General features: G+C 25.8%; 11 protein-coding genes across 11 annotated transcripts; 6 read left to right on the top strand and 5 right to left on the bottom strand.

The window, feature by feature from the left end:
• Window positions 1-192: 192 nt before the first annotated feature.
• ENU1_095060 (hypothetical protein) lies at window positions 193-579 on the bottom strand (the record flags this gene model as incomplete). The annotated part of the gene is made up of 1 exon (XM_008859130.1): window positions 193-579. One exon carries the CDS (start codon window positions 577-579, stop codon window positions 193-195), a length of 387 nt encoding a protein of 128 aa, XP_008857352.1.
• Window positions 580-928: 349 nt separating this feature from the next.
• On the bottom strand, window positions 929-1,317 carry ENU1_095070 (ribosomal protein L37a protein; the record flags this gene model as incomplete). The annotated part of the gene is made up of 2 exons (XM_008859131.1): window positions 1,271-1,317; window positions 929-1,207 (listed from the first exon to the last, which is right to left on the bottom strand). The coding sequence occupies exons 1-2, from the start codon at window positions 1,271-1,273 to the stop codon at window positions 929-931; spliced, it is 282 nt and encodes a 93-aa protein (XP_008857353.1). The 5' UTR covers window positions 1,274-1,317.
• Window positions 1,318-2,650: 1,333 nt separating this feature from the next.
• On the top strand, window positions 2,651-3,989 carry ENU1_095080 (protein kinase, putative; the record flags this gene model as incomplete). Its single annotated transcript, XM_008859132.1, has 3 exons — window positions 2,651-2,860; window positions 2,938-3,021; window positions 3,171-3,989. The coding sequence occupies 3 exons, from the start codon at window positions 2,651-2,653 to the stop codon at window positions 3,987-3,989; spliced, it is 1,113 nt and encodes a 370-aa protein (XP_008857354.1).
• A 181-nt stretch (window positions 3,990-4,170) lies between these two features.
• Window positions 4,171-5,544, top strand: ENU1_095090 (hypothetical protein; the record flags this gene model as incomplete). The annotated part of the gene is made up of 2 exons (XM_008859133.1): window positions 4,171-4,974; window positions 5,038-5,544. The coding sequence occupies 2 exons, from the start codon at window positions 4,171-4,173 to the stop codon at window positions 5,542-5,544; spliced, it is 1,311 nt and encodes a 436-aa protein (XP_008857355.1).
• Window positions 5,545-5,813: 269 nt separating this feature from the next.
• Window positions 5,814-7,562, top strand: ENU1_095100 (serine/threonine-protein kinase, putative; the record flags this gene model as incomplete). The annotated part of the gene is made up of 1 exon (XM_008859134.1): window positions 5,814-7,562. One exon carries the CDS (start codon window positions 5,814-5,816, stop codon window positions 7,560-7,562), a length of 1,749 nt encoding a protein of 582 aa, XP_008857356.1.
• A 144-nt stretch (window positions 7,563-7,706) lies between these two features.
• On the bottom strand, window positions 7,707-8,366 carry ENU1_095110 (Ran family GTPase; the record flags this gene model as incomplete). The annotated part of the gene is made up of 1 exon (XM_008859135.1): window positions 7,707-8,366. The coding sequence occupies one exon, from the start codon at window positions 8,364-8,366 to the stop codon at window positions 7,707-7,709; it is 660 nt and encodes a 219-aa protein (XP_008857357.1).
• Window positions 8,367-8,599: 233 nt separating this feature from the next.
• ENU1_095120 (hypothetical protein) lies at window positions 8,600-9,952 on the bottom strand (the record flags this gene model as incomplete). The annotated part of the gene is made up of 1 exon (XM_008859136.1): window positions 8,600-9,952. One exon carries the CDS (start codon window positions 9,950-9,952, stop codon window positions 8,600-8,602), a length of 1,353 nt encoding a protein of 450 aa, XP_008857358.1.
• Window positions 9,953-10,160: 208 nt separating this feature from the next.
• ENU1_095130 (protein phosphatase regulatory subunit, putative) lies at window positions 10,161-11,645 on the top strand (the record flags this gene model as incomplete). Its single annotated transcript, XM_008859137.1, has 4 exons — window positions 10,161-10,307; window positions 10,384-10,546; window positions 10,598-10,950; window positions 11,037-11,645. 4 exons carry the CDS (start codon window positions 10,161-10,163, stop codon window positions 11,643-11,645), a joined length of 1,272 nt encoding a protein of 423 aa, XP_008857359.1.
• Window positions 11,646-11,818: 173 nt separating this feature from the next.
• ENU1_095140 (cullin family protein) lies at window positions 11,819-13,939 on the top strand (the record flags this gene model as incomplete). The annotated part of the gene is made up of 1 exon (XM_008859138.1): window positions 11,819-13,939. The coding sequence occupies one exon, from the start codon at window positions 11,819-11,821 to the stop codon at window positions 13,937-13,939; it is 2,121 nt and encodes a 706-aa protein (XP_008857360.1).
• Window positions 13,940-14,284: 345 nt separating this feature from the next.
• ENU1_095150 (hypothetical protein) lies at window positions 14,285-15,160 on the top strand (the record flags this gene model as incomplete). Its single annotated transcript, XM_008859139.1, has 1 exon — window positions 14,285-15,160. The coding sequence occupies one exon, from the start codon at window positions 14,285-14,287 to the stop codon at window positions 15,158-15,160; it is 876 nt and encodes a 291-aa protein (XP_008857361.1).
• A 59-nt stretch (window positions 15,161-15,219) lies between these two features.
• ENU1_095160 (Myb family DNA-binding domain containing protein) lies at window positions 15,220-16,602 on the bottom strand (the record flags this gene model as incomplete). The annotated part of the gene is made up of 1 exon (XM_008859140.1): window positions 15,220-16,602. One exon carries the CDS (start codon window positions 16,600-16,602, stop codon window positions 15,220-15,222), a length of 1,383 nt encoding a protein of 460 aa, XP_008857362.1.
• Between the last annotated feature and the right edge of the window lie 136 nt (window positions 16,603-16,738).

The raw sequence follows: 16,738 nt of genomic DNA on the forward strand, positions 1-16,738 counted from the left end.
ATTAATACTTAATTAATTGCTTTTTTGTTAAATTTATTGATAATAGAAAAATATTAAAATCAGACAAAAACATAAAATTTCCTACAACAAAAAATCAAAGAAGAAAGAAGATATAATAATGAATAAAAACAAAAAAGAAGAATGTAAAGAAGATGAAAAAAAGAAGAAAATTAACCAAGTTAGACAAGGTGTTTACAAAAGTCTTTTAGCGAAACGTCTTTCAACTTTGCAATGTCTAATAACAGAATTTCTTGCTCTTGGATTCAAACCAGAAAGGACTTTAGTTAATAAACTTTTTGTTGAACTGATTTTTGAATCAACACGAACAATTTTTTTTCTTAACTCCTGGACTACTTTTTTTAATTGAGCTTTTGCTTTTGTACATCCAGAGTTAAACATATCTTCATAAGTAGCATCAAGAGCATCTAAAAGTCTTCTTCTAATATCTTCTAAATTTTCAATACGGGCATCAATCATTGAAACTTTTTGCTCAGCAATTTCCTTTTCAACAGCAGAAACTCCAAAATATGGATATGCGTTAATGCATACAATAAGTGCAAAAATGAATATAGCCTTCATTACTAAAATAATACAATTATAGTTTCTTTTTTTTTTAGTTCAGCTGATTTTTCATATTTTTTTATTTATTTTTTCTTTTTTTTTATATGGTGCATTTTCGACAAATCTTGTTTATCTATTTTTAATTCTTTTATAGTTCTTCTAATTTCCCACATTTTTTATATAAATAAAATGTAATATAAATTAAAATTATGTAGAAACTTTATAACTAAGTATGTTTTTTTATTGATTTTTAAAAATAATTGAAACAAAGTTACAAATTAAATAACCTTCTAAATAATAATGAAATAACAAAATAATTCTTTTATCAATAAAACAAAAAATAATTTCACACTCGAAGACAATTGAATTATTGTGAATTCTTAGCATCTCTTAGTCTTCTAACGGTGGACCTAACAGTAGCACCAGAAATGGTAGAGAGTGTGTAAGCTCCACCAGCAATTTGTTTTCCACAACCTTTGCACTCCCAAATTCCACAAGCAGTTCTTCTTACAGCTTCCTTACAGCAGAATGGGCAAATATATTTAGAGTGTTGGGCAATTTCTATTTTCTTGATGACTTTACGAAGAGAAGCACCATATCTTGTTCCATATTTTCCGACAATTCCTACCTTCTTTGTTCTACGAGCCTAATTAACGATTATTATTTAATTCTTTTTAACTTTAATTAAACTTATGTTACTTAAACAAACCATCGATGTGTGTGCAAGACTTTTTAGTTCAAGGGTTTCTTTTTTCCCTTTTGATTAGTTATTATTTTTTTAATTATAAAATTACTATTTATTATTATTTTTATTTTTCAAAGAATTTATATTTTTGTTGATTATTAAATCACTGAATTTTTATTTATTTCATTCATTTTCTCTTTAATTTAATCTACTTGAATCTTCAAATTATGCATATTATTTTATTTTTCATATTAATCCTTTTTGAACAACAACTTATATGAAAACTTGAAATACAAACAATTCTTAAATTAATTTATTATAGTAATAAAATTAATTATCTTAAATAGGCAATATGTTTATATACCTTTTTAAAAACATAACTTAATTCTTATAATAGTTTTTTAAAAGAAGGAATGAATTTAGTTAATAATTTTAAGACTTAGTGTTATAAAAAAAATAAGTAATAAAATTCAATTTTGTTTTTATTCTTAAATAAGACAATTAATCAAGTTACCATTTAGAATATTATCCAGTATTTCAAAACTGAATGACATATCTTTTATACTTTCTTTTTATAAAAAGATAAATAAAAAATACATTCTTTTTCTTATTTGTTTCTGTTTGACAATATTTAAAGTAATAAATATTTCTTTTTTTATTGAAGAAATTAAATAAGATAATTTATCATTTGAAAATTGCCAAAAAAATATTTTAACTAAATTGAATATTTTGTTTACTATCTTCATAAACAATGCTTTATAGTTATTTATTATATCAAACAACTCAGAACTTAAAACTTTTTATTGTCAGAAATATAACAAAAAAATAAGTACTTAAAGAATGAAGAAGTTATATAAATTGTTTAAAAACACAATATAATGTCGAATGTAATTTATAAAATATGTGAAACTTATAACAACTTTTTGAAAGAAAAGTGATTAGTTAAAAATTATGGTATTATAATTTTCTAATTTAGTCACATTTACCCCTCAAAATTTATTTCTTTTATGATAAAATTGGACATTTGAGTAATTTAAAGACTATTCTATTTTCTATTAATAAAATTTTAAGTAAAAGTGTTTCAAAGAAAAGTTTACTTAGAACTTATTATACAAGGTAAGATAAATAAGAAAAGAATAAGAAGAATTAAAGAATGAAATGAATGAAAAAATGAAATGAATTGAACTAAATAATTAAAAAATTGAAAAATAAAGAAAAATGTTTTATAAACAGAAAAAGAAGATTTTTCAGAAAGAAAAGAGACAAATAAAGAAAGGTTTAAGAACTTAAAAAGATAAAAATAATAAGAAAAAGAATAGTTAAAAAAGTTAAAGAAAATAATTAAAAGAGGTGAATAAATCAGAGTTAATCCAAAAATTTCATTGAAAGGTTGGGTTGTATGTGATGGAGAAGAAGGTTGTTAAAAAAGAAAATAAAACAAGCCTACTTTCCATTTTTGGAGAGCAAGAAGGTATTATATTGGAATCAGAAATAAAAAGGTATCGTGTCTTAAAGATAGTTGGTCGAGGAACATTTGGAATTGTTGTTGGTGTTATAGATGAGGAACAACATATATTTGCTATTAAACGGATATTAGAAGATCCAAGACAAAAAGTTTGTTTTTATAAATTATCATTGTGTTGAGGTAGTAAAATATGAAATGAGTGAATAAAAGATATTAATAGTTGTAGAATAGGGAATTAGGTATTATGAAAGAGTTAAAACACCCTAATGTAATAGAATTAGTAGATCATTTCTATACAGTATTGCCTAATGTTTGTTTTTCTTAGATTATTATTATGAAAGTATTTTATTGTTAAAAGAGAAAGAAGTAAGTAATATTTTTATTATTATGACTTTCTAATAACTAAGTGAATGAGAATTCTTTATTTAATATAAAAAATTAAATGCTAACTTTTTGCAGTATAAAGAACCATGTTTGAATTTAGTCACTGAATGTTATCCTGAAAGTCTTCACCAAATGTTACATGATTATGCAGCGGAGCAGTTACCAATTCCATTAAGACATGCACGGTTATTCACGTATCAACTATGTAGAGGACTAAGTTATATACATTCAAAAGGAATATGTCATCGAGACCTAAAACCACAAAATATCTTAGTTAATCGACAAAATTTAGAATTAAAAATATGTGACTTTGGAGCAGCTAAAGTCCTTGAAGCAAACCAACCAAATACGGCATATATCTGTACAAGATATTATAGAGCACCAGAACTAATATTTGGGTGTGTTGATTATACTACTTCAATTGATATATGGAGTGTTGGATGTATTATTGCAGAGTTATTAACTGGTCAAATACTTTTTCGAGGAATGACAACTTCAGATCAATTAGTGAAAATTTTCTCCATTATTGGTTCTCCTTCAGTCGAACAGGTCTTGGCTATGAACCCAAATTCTCCTTATACTAAAATTCCTCGTGTTAATGGAAAGGGGATGAATGAAGTGTTAATGTATACTGACTCACCTGATAACGCATATGAATTATTAGAAAGTATTCTTCAATTTGATCCATCAAAAAGACCAAGTGCTATGGAAGTTATGTTACATGACTTCTGTAAAGACATGTTTAGAGAATTAATGAAACGGGATGGAATTGGAGAATGGACCAATTATACTGTAGATGAATGGTCATTAGCTGATCAAAGAAACTTAGTAGGTAGATTGAAAGAATTCTGTATGTTAGAGAAGAGGAGAAAAGAGAGATATTCAAAGAAGTGATGTGTTTTTAAATATATCTTGATTGGATCTGTGTCTTGTCATTTTTAATTTAGTTTAAATTTAAATTTTTTTAAATTAAATAAAAAAGAAAAAGAATAGATTAATTATTTAAAAAGTTGTTTATTTGTAATAATTTGAAACTTAAAAATTATTTCATAATTTGAACTAATAAGTTAAGTTCATGGAGAGTGAAATTCAATTAGCACATTTTAGAAAAATACATTATATCGTTATGACTATATTCTTAATTTTATTCTTTTTATTTACAATAATATTAGGAATATTTGGACCTTCAGAATATTCTTTAAAAACACAAAGTGGTTTTAAATCAGTAGAAGGAGATGGGTTTCAATTTACATTACCTCTATTAAATAAGAATGAATTAGAATTAAAGGTAATGTATCAACAAAAGATAAATATTAATAATAATTATAATATGACACTATATGAAAAAAAGTCACAAGCTATTGAAGTAAATTTTATTGATAAAGATGATAAAATTAATGAAACTAAAATATTTAACTTTACATGTACATATAGAAAAGATATTATTTGTGGTAGAGTAGAAATTATTGAACAAAAAGTATATAGAAAAGGAAAAGGTATAATTTCATTAAAATTAATTGATAATGAACCACAAGATGGTATTAAAGTTTTAGGGAATCTTAATGTATTTACTTCAACAGATAGATATACACAAATTAATATATTATATTCATTAATTGTATTTAGTATATCTGTAATTATTTTTATTGTCTATGTTATTATAGAACTAAGATATTTACAGAAGAAAGGAAGATTTAATGGATTACAATTAATGAATGGATTATTAGTATTTGCTGTTGTTGGTCATACATTTCCATGGAATGCTGTTGCTTATTCAATTCAATGGATTGGAGTTTTTGCATTAAGTAAAGCATCATATTCAGTATTTAATGTTGTATTTATTTGTTATTTATTCTTTATGCTTGATTCATTTATGAAAGTTTGTTTATTTATTTAATATAAGAATTATAAAATTAATAAAATATTAAATTCATTTAATTAGCAAAATGGAACTTCATCAAAAAAAGTAGTTTGGATAACTCGAGTATTACTATTATCTGTTTTTGTTGTTTGTAGATTAACAAATACAACTCTTCATGCTGTATGTTCAGTTCAAAATGTATTAATTCCAAAAAATACTCTTCATAGTACCTCAATATTTTTTGATGTTATTGAAGGGTTATTATATTTCTTCCTTTATTCATGGGCATTATACCATCTTGCTATGACATATAATAAAGTAACTATTCCTATTATTCAAAAACAATTAAATTATTTTGCTGCATGTACTGCTTTATTTTTATTAGTACTAATTTTCTTATTATTCTTTTCAGGTATTATTTCTGAAGAAACAACTTTTGCTACATACTTTGAAAATGGAAGTATGGTTGTTTATTTAATATCAATGTTATGCGCTTTTTTACCTTCATTATCTCCAGTAAAAAATGAATGGTCAATATTTTATAATGAAATGGATGATGACCAACCATTATATGATGAAGAAGACTAAATAACTTTATACAAATTCAAGTCTATATAGTCGGTTTGTTTTCTCATTAAAATAAACAAGTAAACAAATAAAATAATATTTTTCAATCGATTGTTTTATAAAGAAGATAAATGGAAATAACCCTTTTTTGTTTCAGAACTAAATTTTCAAATAAAAAATAAAATAATAATAATAAAATTAATTATTATATTTAGTTTTTAATATAATGAAAAGGAGTTAAGAAAGAATTAAAAAAGAATTGTTAATTTAACTGGTTATTGTTTTAGTTAATGTCTCTTCCTAATCACCGCGAAGTACCTTCAGAATTTATTAATGAAATTGTGTATTATGCCTGTGTTGGGGGACATATAAATGAAATGGTTCCATCTATTTTATTATTTAGTTTTGGAGATAGAACAGTTACTGTCTATCCAGAATCTTCTTTCTATACACCAGACGGACCAACATCAGAAGAATTTTTCTTTTCTTCTTTTGATTGTGCATCAGTTGTTGATAGTCAAGACATAAAAATGATTAAAATTGAATTTTATACAACAAGAAATTTATTTATTCGAACAAATAATATAAGTGATCATAATGCGTTATTGACAATATTTAGAACTATCACAAGAAATATTCGGACTTTATTCAGAAAAGATTTTTTAGCTTTAGACTGGCAAGAAAAAATTAAAACTTTTAATTGTACTTTCAGAGGAAAAACTGATCCTTTAGAATTTACTATTTATAATGGAATTATAACAATTTCTTATAAAAAATCAAAAATTCCTTGTATTGTTATTCCAATGGATTCTACTGTTACTATTTCTCGTAGAAATTCTTTACATATAACTTCTACTTTAAGAAAAGTATTTCTTTCACTTTCTTTAGATGATTTAAATGAATCAATTTCATTATTAGCAAATTGTAGACATAGAATTGTTCCACCTCCTAAAATTATTACAGACACACAAGCTGGTAGATTATCAGAATTATTAAGTTATGCACAACAATTAGTAGAAGAAGATGGGTTATATCCAGAAGAATGTCTTGAACATTTTGATGAACTTTGTGAGGTTTTAAAATACATTGGAAAAAAGAAATATGCAACAAAACAACAAAAAATATTAGTGACTGAAAAATTAATAAAAAAAGAAAAAGATGAAACAACTCCAGAATTTAAAGAAGATGATTTAATGCAATATGTTTCTCAAACTAATCCTTTCGTAGAAGTAAGAAGACTTGAGTCAATTGGTAAAGGTGGATTTGGTGAAGTTTTTAGAGCACAAAGAAAATCTGATGGTACTGTTCTTGCACTAAAAATATTAAAACATACAGTGAAAGAAAGGTATTCAAAATTAGGACAAGAAATTGCACGAATGGCATTATGGAAACATGAGTTTTTAATACAAATTGATAAATGTTATTTATTTGACAATAGGGTTTATATTACAATGCCATATTGTAATTGTGGAAGTATTAAACAAGTAGTTAAAGATAAAAGTCATGTATTTACATTATGTGATGTTTCATATGTTATTCAATGTTTATTAATGGCACTTGAATATATTCATTCTCAAGGGTTTATTCATAGAGATATTAAACCTGCAAACATATTAATGATGGATGATGGAGGAGTGAAGTTAATTGATTTTGGACTAGTTGTACGTAAGTCATTAAATCCTCATACTCGTTCTGGTTCAAAGCAATATATGGCACCAGAAGTTGTATTACAAAAAGTTTATGATGAAAAAGCAGATATTTGGAGTGTAGGATGTGTTGCTCAAGAATTAGCTGAAGGTAAAAGTCCATATCGAGAAGATGGTATTGTTAAATTATTATTTAGAACTGTTACTAATGGAGCTATGGGTTTAAGAAGAATTAAGTATTGGGATAATATATTTGTAGACTTTGTAGAACAATGTTTTATTTATAATCCAGAAAAGAGGTGGTCTGCAACCCAACTTTTGAAACATCCATTTATTGAGTGGGCACCAACAAGTTATTTCTACAAAAAATATCATCATATTGAGAATAATTAAACTTAATAATGTTTCATATTTATTTTCAAACTTTTTAATTATTCTTTTTTACAATTAAAAAAAAATAAATAATAATAATAAAAATATTATAATTATTATTAAAATGAAAATAAAAGAGAAATAACAATCATAACAGTAATCAATTTAGATAGGTCCATTTCCAAATACATCATCATTAAATGAATTCATTGGAATACTTGGATCATTAATATCAATAGACTCTTGTTGAATGGTTCTTGGATCAATTTCAGCTGGTTTCAACATTCTTGGATCAGCAACAAAAACAAGATTTGGATTTCCAGTAAGTTTTCTAGCAATCCACAAAAATGGTCTTTCAAAGTTATAATTTGATTTAGCTGAAACATCATAATATTGTAAATTCTTCTTTCTGTGGAATGTAATTTGTCTTTGCTTAACTTTTCTATCTTTTACATCACATTTATTACCAACAAGAACAATTGGAATATTTTCACATACACGAACAAGATCTTTATACCATGTTGCAACATTTTTATAAGTATCTCTTGATGTAACATCAAACATAATAATTGCACAATGTGCTTGAACATAATATCCATCTTTTAATCCTCCAAATTTTTCTTGTCCAGCAGTATCCCAAACCTCAAATCTAATTGGTCCACAATTTGTATTGAAAAGCATTGGGTGAACATCTACACCAATGGTTGGAATATATTTCTTCTCAAATTCTCCTGAAAGATGTCTTTTAACAAATGTAGTTTTTCCTGTTCCTCCATCTCCTACAATAACAAGTTTAAATGTTGGAATACCGTCTGGTTGTTGCATTATGTTTTAAAAGTTCTACATATCATCTTTAAATATAATAAAACAACCCTCAGGGTTCACTTCCATTTTCTTTTTTACTTTTTCGTTGACTTTATAGTTTTTCTTTAATTATTTTTTACTTCTTTTTCTTTCTTAATAGTTCACAAAAAAATTCACATCTTTTTGTTTTTTCTTTTTTTTTTTAAATTATTACAAAATCTTATAGTTCTATTTAATGAACATATAAATTAGATCTATCTTATCGTTTGAAGAAAATATAATTGTTGTTTAGTATGCTCTGTTAATATATACTTTTTTGAGATATCAATTATTTGATCAATAAATAATGAACTAATACTTTTACAAATATTTGGTTGATGAAGAATCCAAAATAAGAGTTCTATAACCTTATCTAATAGTGTCTGTGATAAAGATGCCATACACTCTATTAATGATAAGAAATTATTTGAAGAAAAGATTATTTGAAAGAGATTATGATATCTACAACACATTATCAGAAATAGTCCAACATCATTTTGATTCTCTACTGAAATAAATGAACAAAATAACATTGAAGTACAAACATTTAAGAAAGTTTTATTAATTTGATTGAATAATGATTCATGAATATCAATAGATTTATATATAAGAAGAATCATTGATAGTGTTATTGTTTGATTTTCATTCATACTAATCTTTGCACATAACCAGTTTTGTATAATTTGTTCATATAATACAAAAACCATTCCATTAGTATATAATGACATAATTTCTACAATATGTAATACATTTTCTTTAATACAAATGTCTTTTAATTCAAAACTTCTTAATATATTTTGTAATGTTATTTCAGTTAGAAAATTTGGACATAATTCATAAAGTGATAATACTTCACAAATAATACTATCATTGTTCATAATTGCATCATCAAGTGTTTTTTCTAATTTATTTCTTATTTCATTAATAGAAATTTGGAATAATTCATCTCCACCTTCTAATCTTTGATAATATAATCCACAACATTTCAATGTCCATAATACTAATTCATTTATTTCTGGTAATTTAAGAGTTGTTTGAATCATTTGGTTTACAGTTTTTCTTCCTTGTTCATTATAACTTAATTTTTTATGACATAATAAGTTTGTTAAACACCATAATGCTTTATTTCTTGATTCTGATTGTGACTTTGAACATTTAATTAATGAGTCTAAACAACCATTTGCAATAAGGTATTCAGAACCATTCTGTAATGATGAAATATTTATCATTGTTATTAATAATTCATTTTGAATTAGTCCTGGTAGTTTATTAAGTTTCATAATAGGTTGACTCAATAAACCTGCCATCAAAAATTCTTCTGATAAAAACCCATTTTCAACTTCTTTTTCACTTGCCCTCCTTAGTGCTTGAGTTCCATGATACTGATCAATAAGTCTTTTAGAATTTAACAAAGAGTATATTTCTTCATAACTTTTTAATTGTTCATCATCAATTTCAATAATCCTTTTTTTTGCCATAAAATTTCCTCTTCGAGATAACCGAATTAATTGTCTTTCACTTTGTCTGTCTTTTATAAAGGAATTTGGATCTCCACTTTTTCTGTACATCCAAAAAGAATAAATCAATAAAAATTTGAGATTTTATTTGAACTTTGTTATTTTAACATAAGTTTATTTTTTTTTAGGTTTTAAAATAATGTTATTAATATCATTTTTTAACTGATTTTGAATTAATATTATTTCTTTTTTTTTTCCATGTGAAAAACTTAAAAATAAAAAATTAAGTTAAAGGATCTAAGAAAAACTAAAGTCTTTAATGTATTCCATTGATTGGAGATTAACACAAGTTTTTGGAGGTGACCGTTCGATTCAAGATGATATCAGTGATCAAGACACTGTTTCTACAATTGAATTTTCACCTAATGGAGATTATTTAGCAGCAGGTGATTATGGAGGACGAGTTGTATTGTTTAAGAAGTCAAAAGTTTGTTATGTATAACCAAATGATTTATTAAATTCTAATTACTTATAATTAATAGAACGACGAATTAGGTAAAGTTGATTTTAAATTCTGGACAGAATTTGCATCACATGAAAAAGAGTTTGATTGTCTTAAAAGTTTAGAAATTGAAGAAAAAATTAATGTTGTTAAATTTGTTCATCAACCAACTGATGACTTAACATTATTATTAACAACAAATGGTTTGTTTTATTTTTTTTTATCATTTCTTACATAATAATAATGTTAAATAGATAAAACAATCAAATTATGGAAAACTGCATCAAGAACTATGTACACTACACACTATAAACATGGATCTGAAATTCCTGAATATGTCCCTGATCAACAAACAATGTTCCCTGAATTAAAACAAACATATGGTAATTACCATGGATATCCAATACACTCATTATGTCCAATGGGTGATATGGAAACCTTTTTATCAGCAGATTTCTTAAAAGTCAATTTGTGGAATTTTGATTATTGTGACTCTTGTTATAACTTAATTGAATGGAACGTTGATGAATCAAAAGAATTAATCACTTGTGTAGAATCAAAAGAACTTAGTGATCATATATTCATGTATGGATCTTCTACTGGAACAGTACGTTTATGTGATATTAGAGCAACAAAAACTTGTTCATCTGCAGTCAAATGTTTGTTTTAATATTGTAGTAATAAAATTTATAGAAAAGTTATAATAATAAAATAGTCTTTGTTAATTCAGATGATTATTCCGCTAATCCACAACGACAAGAATCATTCCCTTCTATTTCGTCCATTAAAATGACAAAAGATGGTAATACTTTAGTAGTTAGAGATTATCTGTCAATTAGAAAATTCGATTTACGTAAATCGGATGGACCACTTTCTATTGTTCCAATTCATGACCATCTTATTTCTAGATTTTCTGAACTTGAAGCTAATGATGTTTTATATGATAAATTTGATCTTTCATTAGATGGTACTAACCAATATTGTGTTACTGGTAGTTATGATAGAGAATTTATTGTTCATGACTTAAAGAATAAACAAACATTACCATTACTTAGTCATAGATTCCAACCTAAAGTTCTTGCTCCATTACCACAAACTATTCCTCGTAATTCTATTCCAAGCAATGAGCCTCTTTCAACAAAATTATTAATGAAATACGCACCAAGAGATCATCTTCCAGGAATGCCAATTGATTATTCAGCTAAAGTGGCATTGACAAGATTCCACCCAACAGAAAATCTTATTGCAACAGCTGTTAGTAATAATCTTTATATTTTCAATGGTTATTATACAATGGGATAATTTATTCCTTGTGTATGAATGATATAATGGTTATACTTCAATCTATTTTGTGTTTTTTTATAATTAACAAAAATATAAAAAGTGATAAACATTATAATTTATTTTACTATAATAAATAATTAAATCAAAGAAACGAAAGTTTAACTAAAAAAAAAGTAAAATAGAAAGAATAAATGACAACAACATTATTTCAATTGAAGAAGAATAACCAAATTCAATTTTTCATTAATACTAAAACCACTCCTACAACCAATCGTAAAACTGAAAAACTCACTGCTATTTCTACTTGTCTTGATGATATTATTAATGGTAGAAAACCAACACTCTCATATGATATAGTTTATAATTATATTTCTAATTTATGCTACTCTCCTGAAGGAAATATTATTGAACAAATCACAAGTATTGTAGATTCAACCCTTACTTCATTAGCTTCATTAACCAAACAACGATTAGTAATAGAGCCATCTTTGATTCAACTTCATCAACAATACATTATATTTTCAAAAAAATTAGCTCTTTTACGAAATTTACTTCTTCCTTATGACCGTATTAGTAATAAAGACCCATTAATTTCAAAGGCATTTAGTTTATTCCGTGAGGTTGTATTGTCAAATAATACAAATACCATTATTGATATGTTAATTGTTCTTATTAATACTTTAAGAGCAAATAATTCAGATAATGCTATTGTATCTTCTCTTGTTAGTATGATGTTTGATTGCAATTTACAAAATCAATTCAAAGACAAATTATTAAAATCAACAAGTGAATTTTACTCATCTGCAGCTCAAAATAAAATATCTGAAACATTAGAAGATTATCTAAATACTGTTAAATCAATGTTTGATAGAGAAGAACATATTGCACAAGCCTATTACCCAACAATGAAAGTTGATACTGTTGCTTTCACTGAAAAAGAATTAATGACAGAAACACTTCCATTAATTCTAACAACTAAATTAACTCAACTAAAACAATTTATTTCACAACAAAAAACTTCTTCAATATTATTATTTATTTCATTAGGAAGTCGAGTAAAAAAAGATGAAGATATTCAGAAGGCATTAATTGGTGTTATTGTAACTTTAGGTAAAGAGTTTTGTTCAGAAAAAGATGAAAAAGCAAAAATAAATAAAATATTTTCATTATATGATTATCTATCACAATTAGAAAAACAAGCCCCAATGATTAATAACATTATTAAAATATCATTTGAAAAATTCATTTCATCATTTGATAATGATATTGCTATTGCATTAGTGAAGTTTGCTGATAGAATGTTAAGAAAAGGAGGAATGAACCAACTATGGGCAAGTAAAATATTACAAATATTTAAATTTCTCAATGGAAAAGATACATTTGAACAACATTATCAATTGTTATTATCTAAACGATTATTATATAAAGGATTCCAAGCTGAAGATGAAAAGATTGTATTAGAACAATTAAGAGAAGAATGTGGCAATTCATACACATTTAAATTAGAAGAAATGGTTAAAGATGTTGAAACAGGAAAAGGATGGTATCAGTCTTTAAATAAAGAAATGAATAATAATGGTATGAACGGTCAATATGGAATGGTTGTTATTAATGGAACATCATGGCCAGCATGTCCTACAATTAGATGTATTTCATTACCAAAAGAAATTGAAAAAGGAGAAGAAATAATGAGAAAATGGTATATTAAAGAACACCCAAATCGTAAAGTTGATTTTAATCCATTATTAGGAATTGTTTCTGTAAAAGCACATTGTTTTGGTGATATAGAAATTACGATGAATGTGTTACAATTTGAAATTTTAATGAATTGTGAAGGTAAAACTATTAAAGAACTTAAGAGTAAATTTGAAGGTGAAGAGGATATTTTAATGTTACAAATTAAAAGTTTAATGGGAAAAGAGAAATTAATTTGTATTCAATCACCCGATGGTAAAATAAAAAAACCTGAAGAAATAAAAGAAGAAGATGTTGTTATGTTAAATTCTAATTATCATAACAATAAACCTAAAATCAAAATTAATACATTCCAAACTAAAGAAAGTAAAGAAGAAAAAGAAAAAGTTGATGAAAAGATTGTTAAAGATAGAGAAACAAGAATTGATGCTGTTGTTGTTAGAGTTATGAAAAAAGAAAAGAAAATGACTGTTTCAGAATTATTAACTACTATAACACCAAAACTTGATTTTAAACCAGATGTAGAAGAAATTAAACAAAGAATAGATAAATTAATTGAAAGAGAATATTTAGAAAAGGATGAAAAAAATGAAGACGTCTTACTCTATTTGGCTTAACATATTAAACATAAAAACTGATTTATTTTAATTGAGTTCAGTTTAGATGAAAAAAGGTTGGTCTAAGTTATTTATATAATTCATAAAAGATTCTAGAAATAAAGAAAAGATAGAGAGAGGCAAAGAATTTATTTATGTCACCATAACAAAAATAAAATGGAAAATAAAAAAACTTAAAAAAGAAAAATTACCAAAACAAAGAACAGAAAAGAAAAAATACAACAAAAAATGAGAGTAATTCACCAAAAATAAAAGAAAAAAATAAAAGAAAAAAAAGAAAGAAAAAAAGAAAAAAAATGCCGAAAGGAGGGCAAAGAAAGAGAACTTAAAAATCAACATATTAGAATGGAGGAAGAAAAACCAAAAAAACATTCTGTTGATGAAAGAAAACGAAGAACAGTTGATTGGCTTGGGGATAGACTAGTTGAAAAGATTGATAGAGACCATTATATGTGTATTATTTGTTTCAAAAGAATGTCTAGAGGTTATGCATGTTGTCATTGTATTGAGGAACATCAAGACATTACAGATGAATTAAAGCCGTATGTTGTTAAAGCATATACTAATGGCAAAAAAATTAATGACGAATTAATGGATATGAGAGAGGAAGAATTAGAAAAAGAAAAAAGAAAACAAGCTGAAAAAGCTGAAAAGAATTTACCAGAAACTGAAACAACAATCACAGGACAACCTCCTATTAACAAGGATAATAAGACAAAGAAAAGTAAATCTACCAAAATGTCTCCTGAACTTAAAAGAAGACTTGAAAAATTAGAAAATGAAGGAAAGGCTAAATGGGAAATGAAACCTAAAAAAGAAATTGAAAAACAAAGAACCTCAGAAGGAAAACGAGTTACTTCTGAAATTAGTAAAATTATGGCTTCAAATGGTATTCCTTTTGCTAAAAGTGATGCAGTATGGAAAATAGTTACTGAAGTCATTAATAGTACAACTGAACTTGGTCCACAAGTATTAGAAAAAATACGTTTTAGTGCAAGAACATTAAAAAGAAGATATGATGAAGCTTATCTTTCACAAAATAAACCAACTCAATTACAGCCTTCTAATTCAAATACTGACCAACTCCAAGAAACAACAACTCCAGCCCAAGTTACTCAACAAGTTTTTCATTCTCGACAGATGGTTATTCAGCCAATCGTTCAAGAAAGGCAAATGTCAGAAGCAGTAGTACCTCCTGTGTCTAATACTGATTTGTCTTAAACCAAAACAGTTTAATTTATTTTTTTTTCATTCATTTTTAATTTATCTAAAAAAATCAATTAAAAATTATCAGAATTAAAAGGAGGTAACATAGATGCGTTCGAATGGGGTTGAGATACTTGTGGTTGGACTTTTTGTTTATTTATCCTATTTCTTGAGTTTTCAATATTTCTCCATTTATCTTTTAAATCAACACAACTTCTACCATCAAATTTATAAGCATTTAAGATGCTTTTCCAATGTCCAATACCAAATTGTTGAACTCCTTCGATTAAGTTTTGTGTTTCTTCTTCACTAAATCTTCTTTTCTTTTTCTTTAATTTACTATGTTCATCATCTTCCATTTTTGGTTTTGTTGCATCTTGGCTTTTAGAATTTAATGCCTTTTTTTTTATATTACGTTCTTCTTTTTCTTGTTTGATTTTAGGTTGTACTTGCATAAGTTGCCTTTGTTGTTGGGCCAGTGGTTGTGTACTAGCAGGTAGTTGTTGATTTTGTAATGTCTCAAAAGTTTCTGGTTGTTGTTGAGTTAAGAACTCTTTTACTTTTGGGTCTTCTCCTAATACAATTGATTGAAATGTTGATGAGTCAAGGTTCATAGCCGTTTGTATTTCTTTAATTGAAATAAAATCAGTTGTAGGCCATGAAAATGGTTTAGAAACAACTCTACCATCAAGATATCCATAGAAAACATCTCTTAATGTTGATTGTATACTACTTTCTTTATATTGATATAATAATTGTTTAATATGATCTATTGTCCTATCTAATGGGTACCGAGAAAGGATATATTGTACGTCAGGTATAGTTGATAAATATTTAAAGCTATCAGTTGTTTCATCTTTTGGTGGTGCTTTTAATAATGCCTCTGTAGCAGCTAAACAATATTTTCTAGATGAGGCTACATATGGTTGTTCAGAGGCTGCAGGAAGTAAAATATTTAATTCTCGATTTAGTTCACTTGGTTGTATTTGAGAACGCGCAAACATATGAAACACAGAAATCATTCCAACTATTCCTATCAATGAAGGAACAGTTTTTAATATTTCTGCATTACTATCAGAACAATAAATTTGAATTACATTAGCTATAACTTTTGGTAAATTCTCTACTTCACAACATGGTGGTTCTACACATTCAAGAAATTGAATAACAAATGCCAATGATCTTTTATTATGAAGAGACTGTGGAATGTCTGATTCCATGAATACTTGTTGTGTTAAACATTGTTCAAAAAGATCAGAATTAATTCCTGAATCAATAAGATATTCGCAAATTGATAATAATGTTTTTTTATGATTATCATACAAATTAATTTCGTCAATTTGATTTTGTTTTAATTGGTCAATAATACGACGTGCTGAAGGACATTTGTCATCGTTCATAGTATTGTTTTGAGTGTTCATATTTTTAATTGTTCTTTTTTTAGTTTTTTCTCTCATAAAAGTCGATTTTTATTTTTTAATTTATTTTTTGTTTTTTCTTCTCTCTTTTAATCTAAAAATAGATATGAACTTTTTTGTTCTTCAATCAATTACTCTTCTCTTTCTTTGGAAGTTGACAGAATGAATGGTACAA

This window comes from Entamoeba nuttalli, assembly GCF_000257125.1.
Source record: "Entamoeba nuttalli P19 unplaced genomic scaffold asmbl_4136, whole genome shotgun sequence".
Lineage (NCBI taxonomy): Eukaryota > Evosea > Mastigamoebida > Endamoebidae > Entamoeba > Entamoeba nuttalli.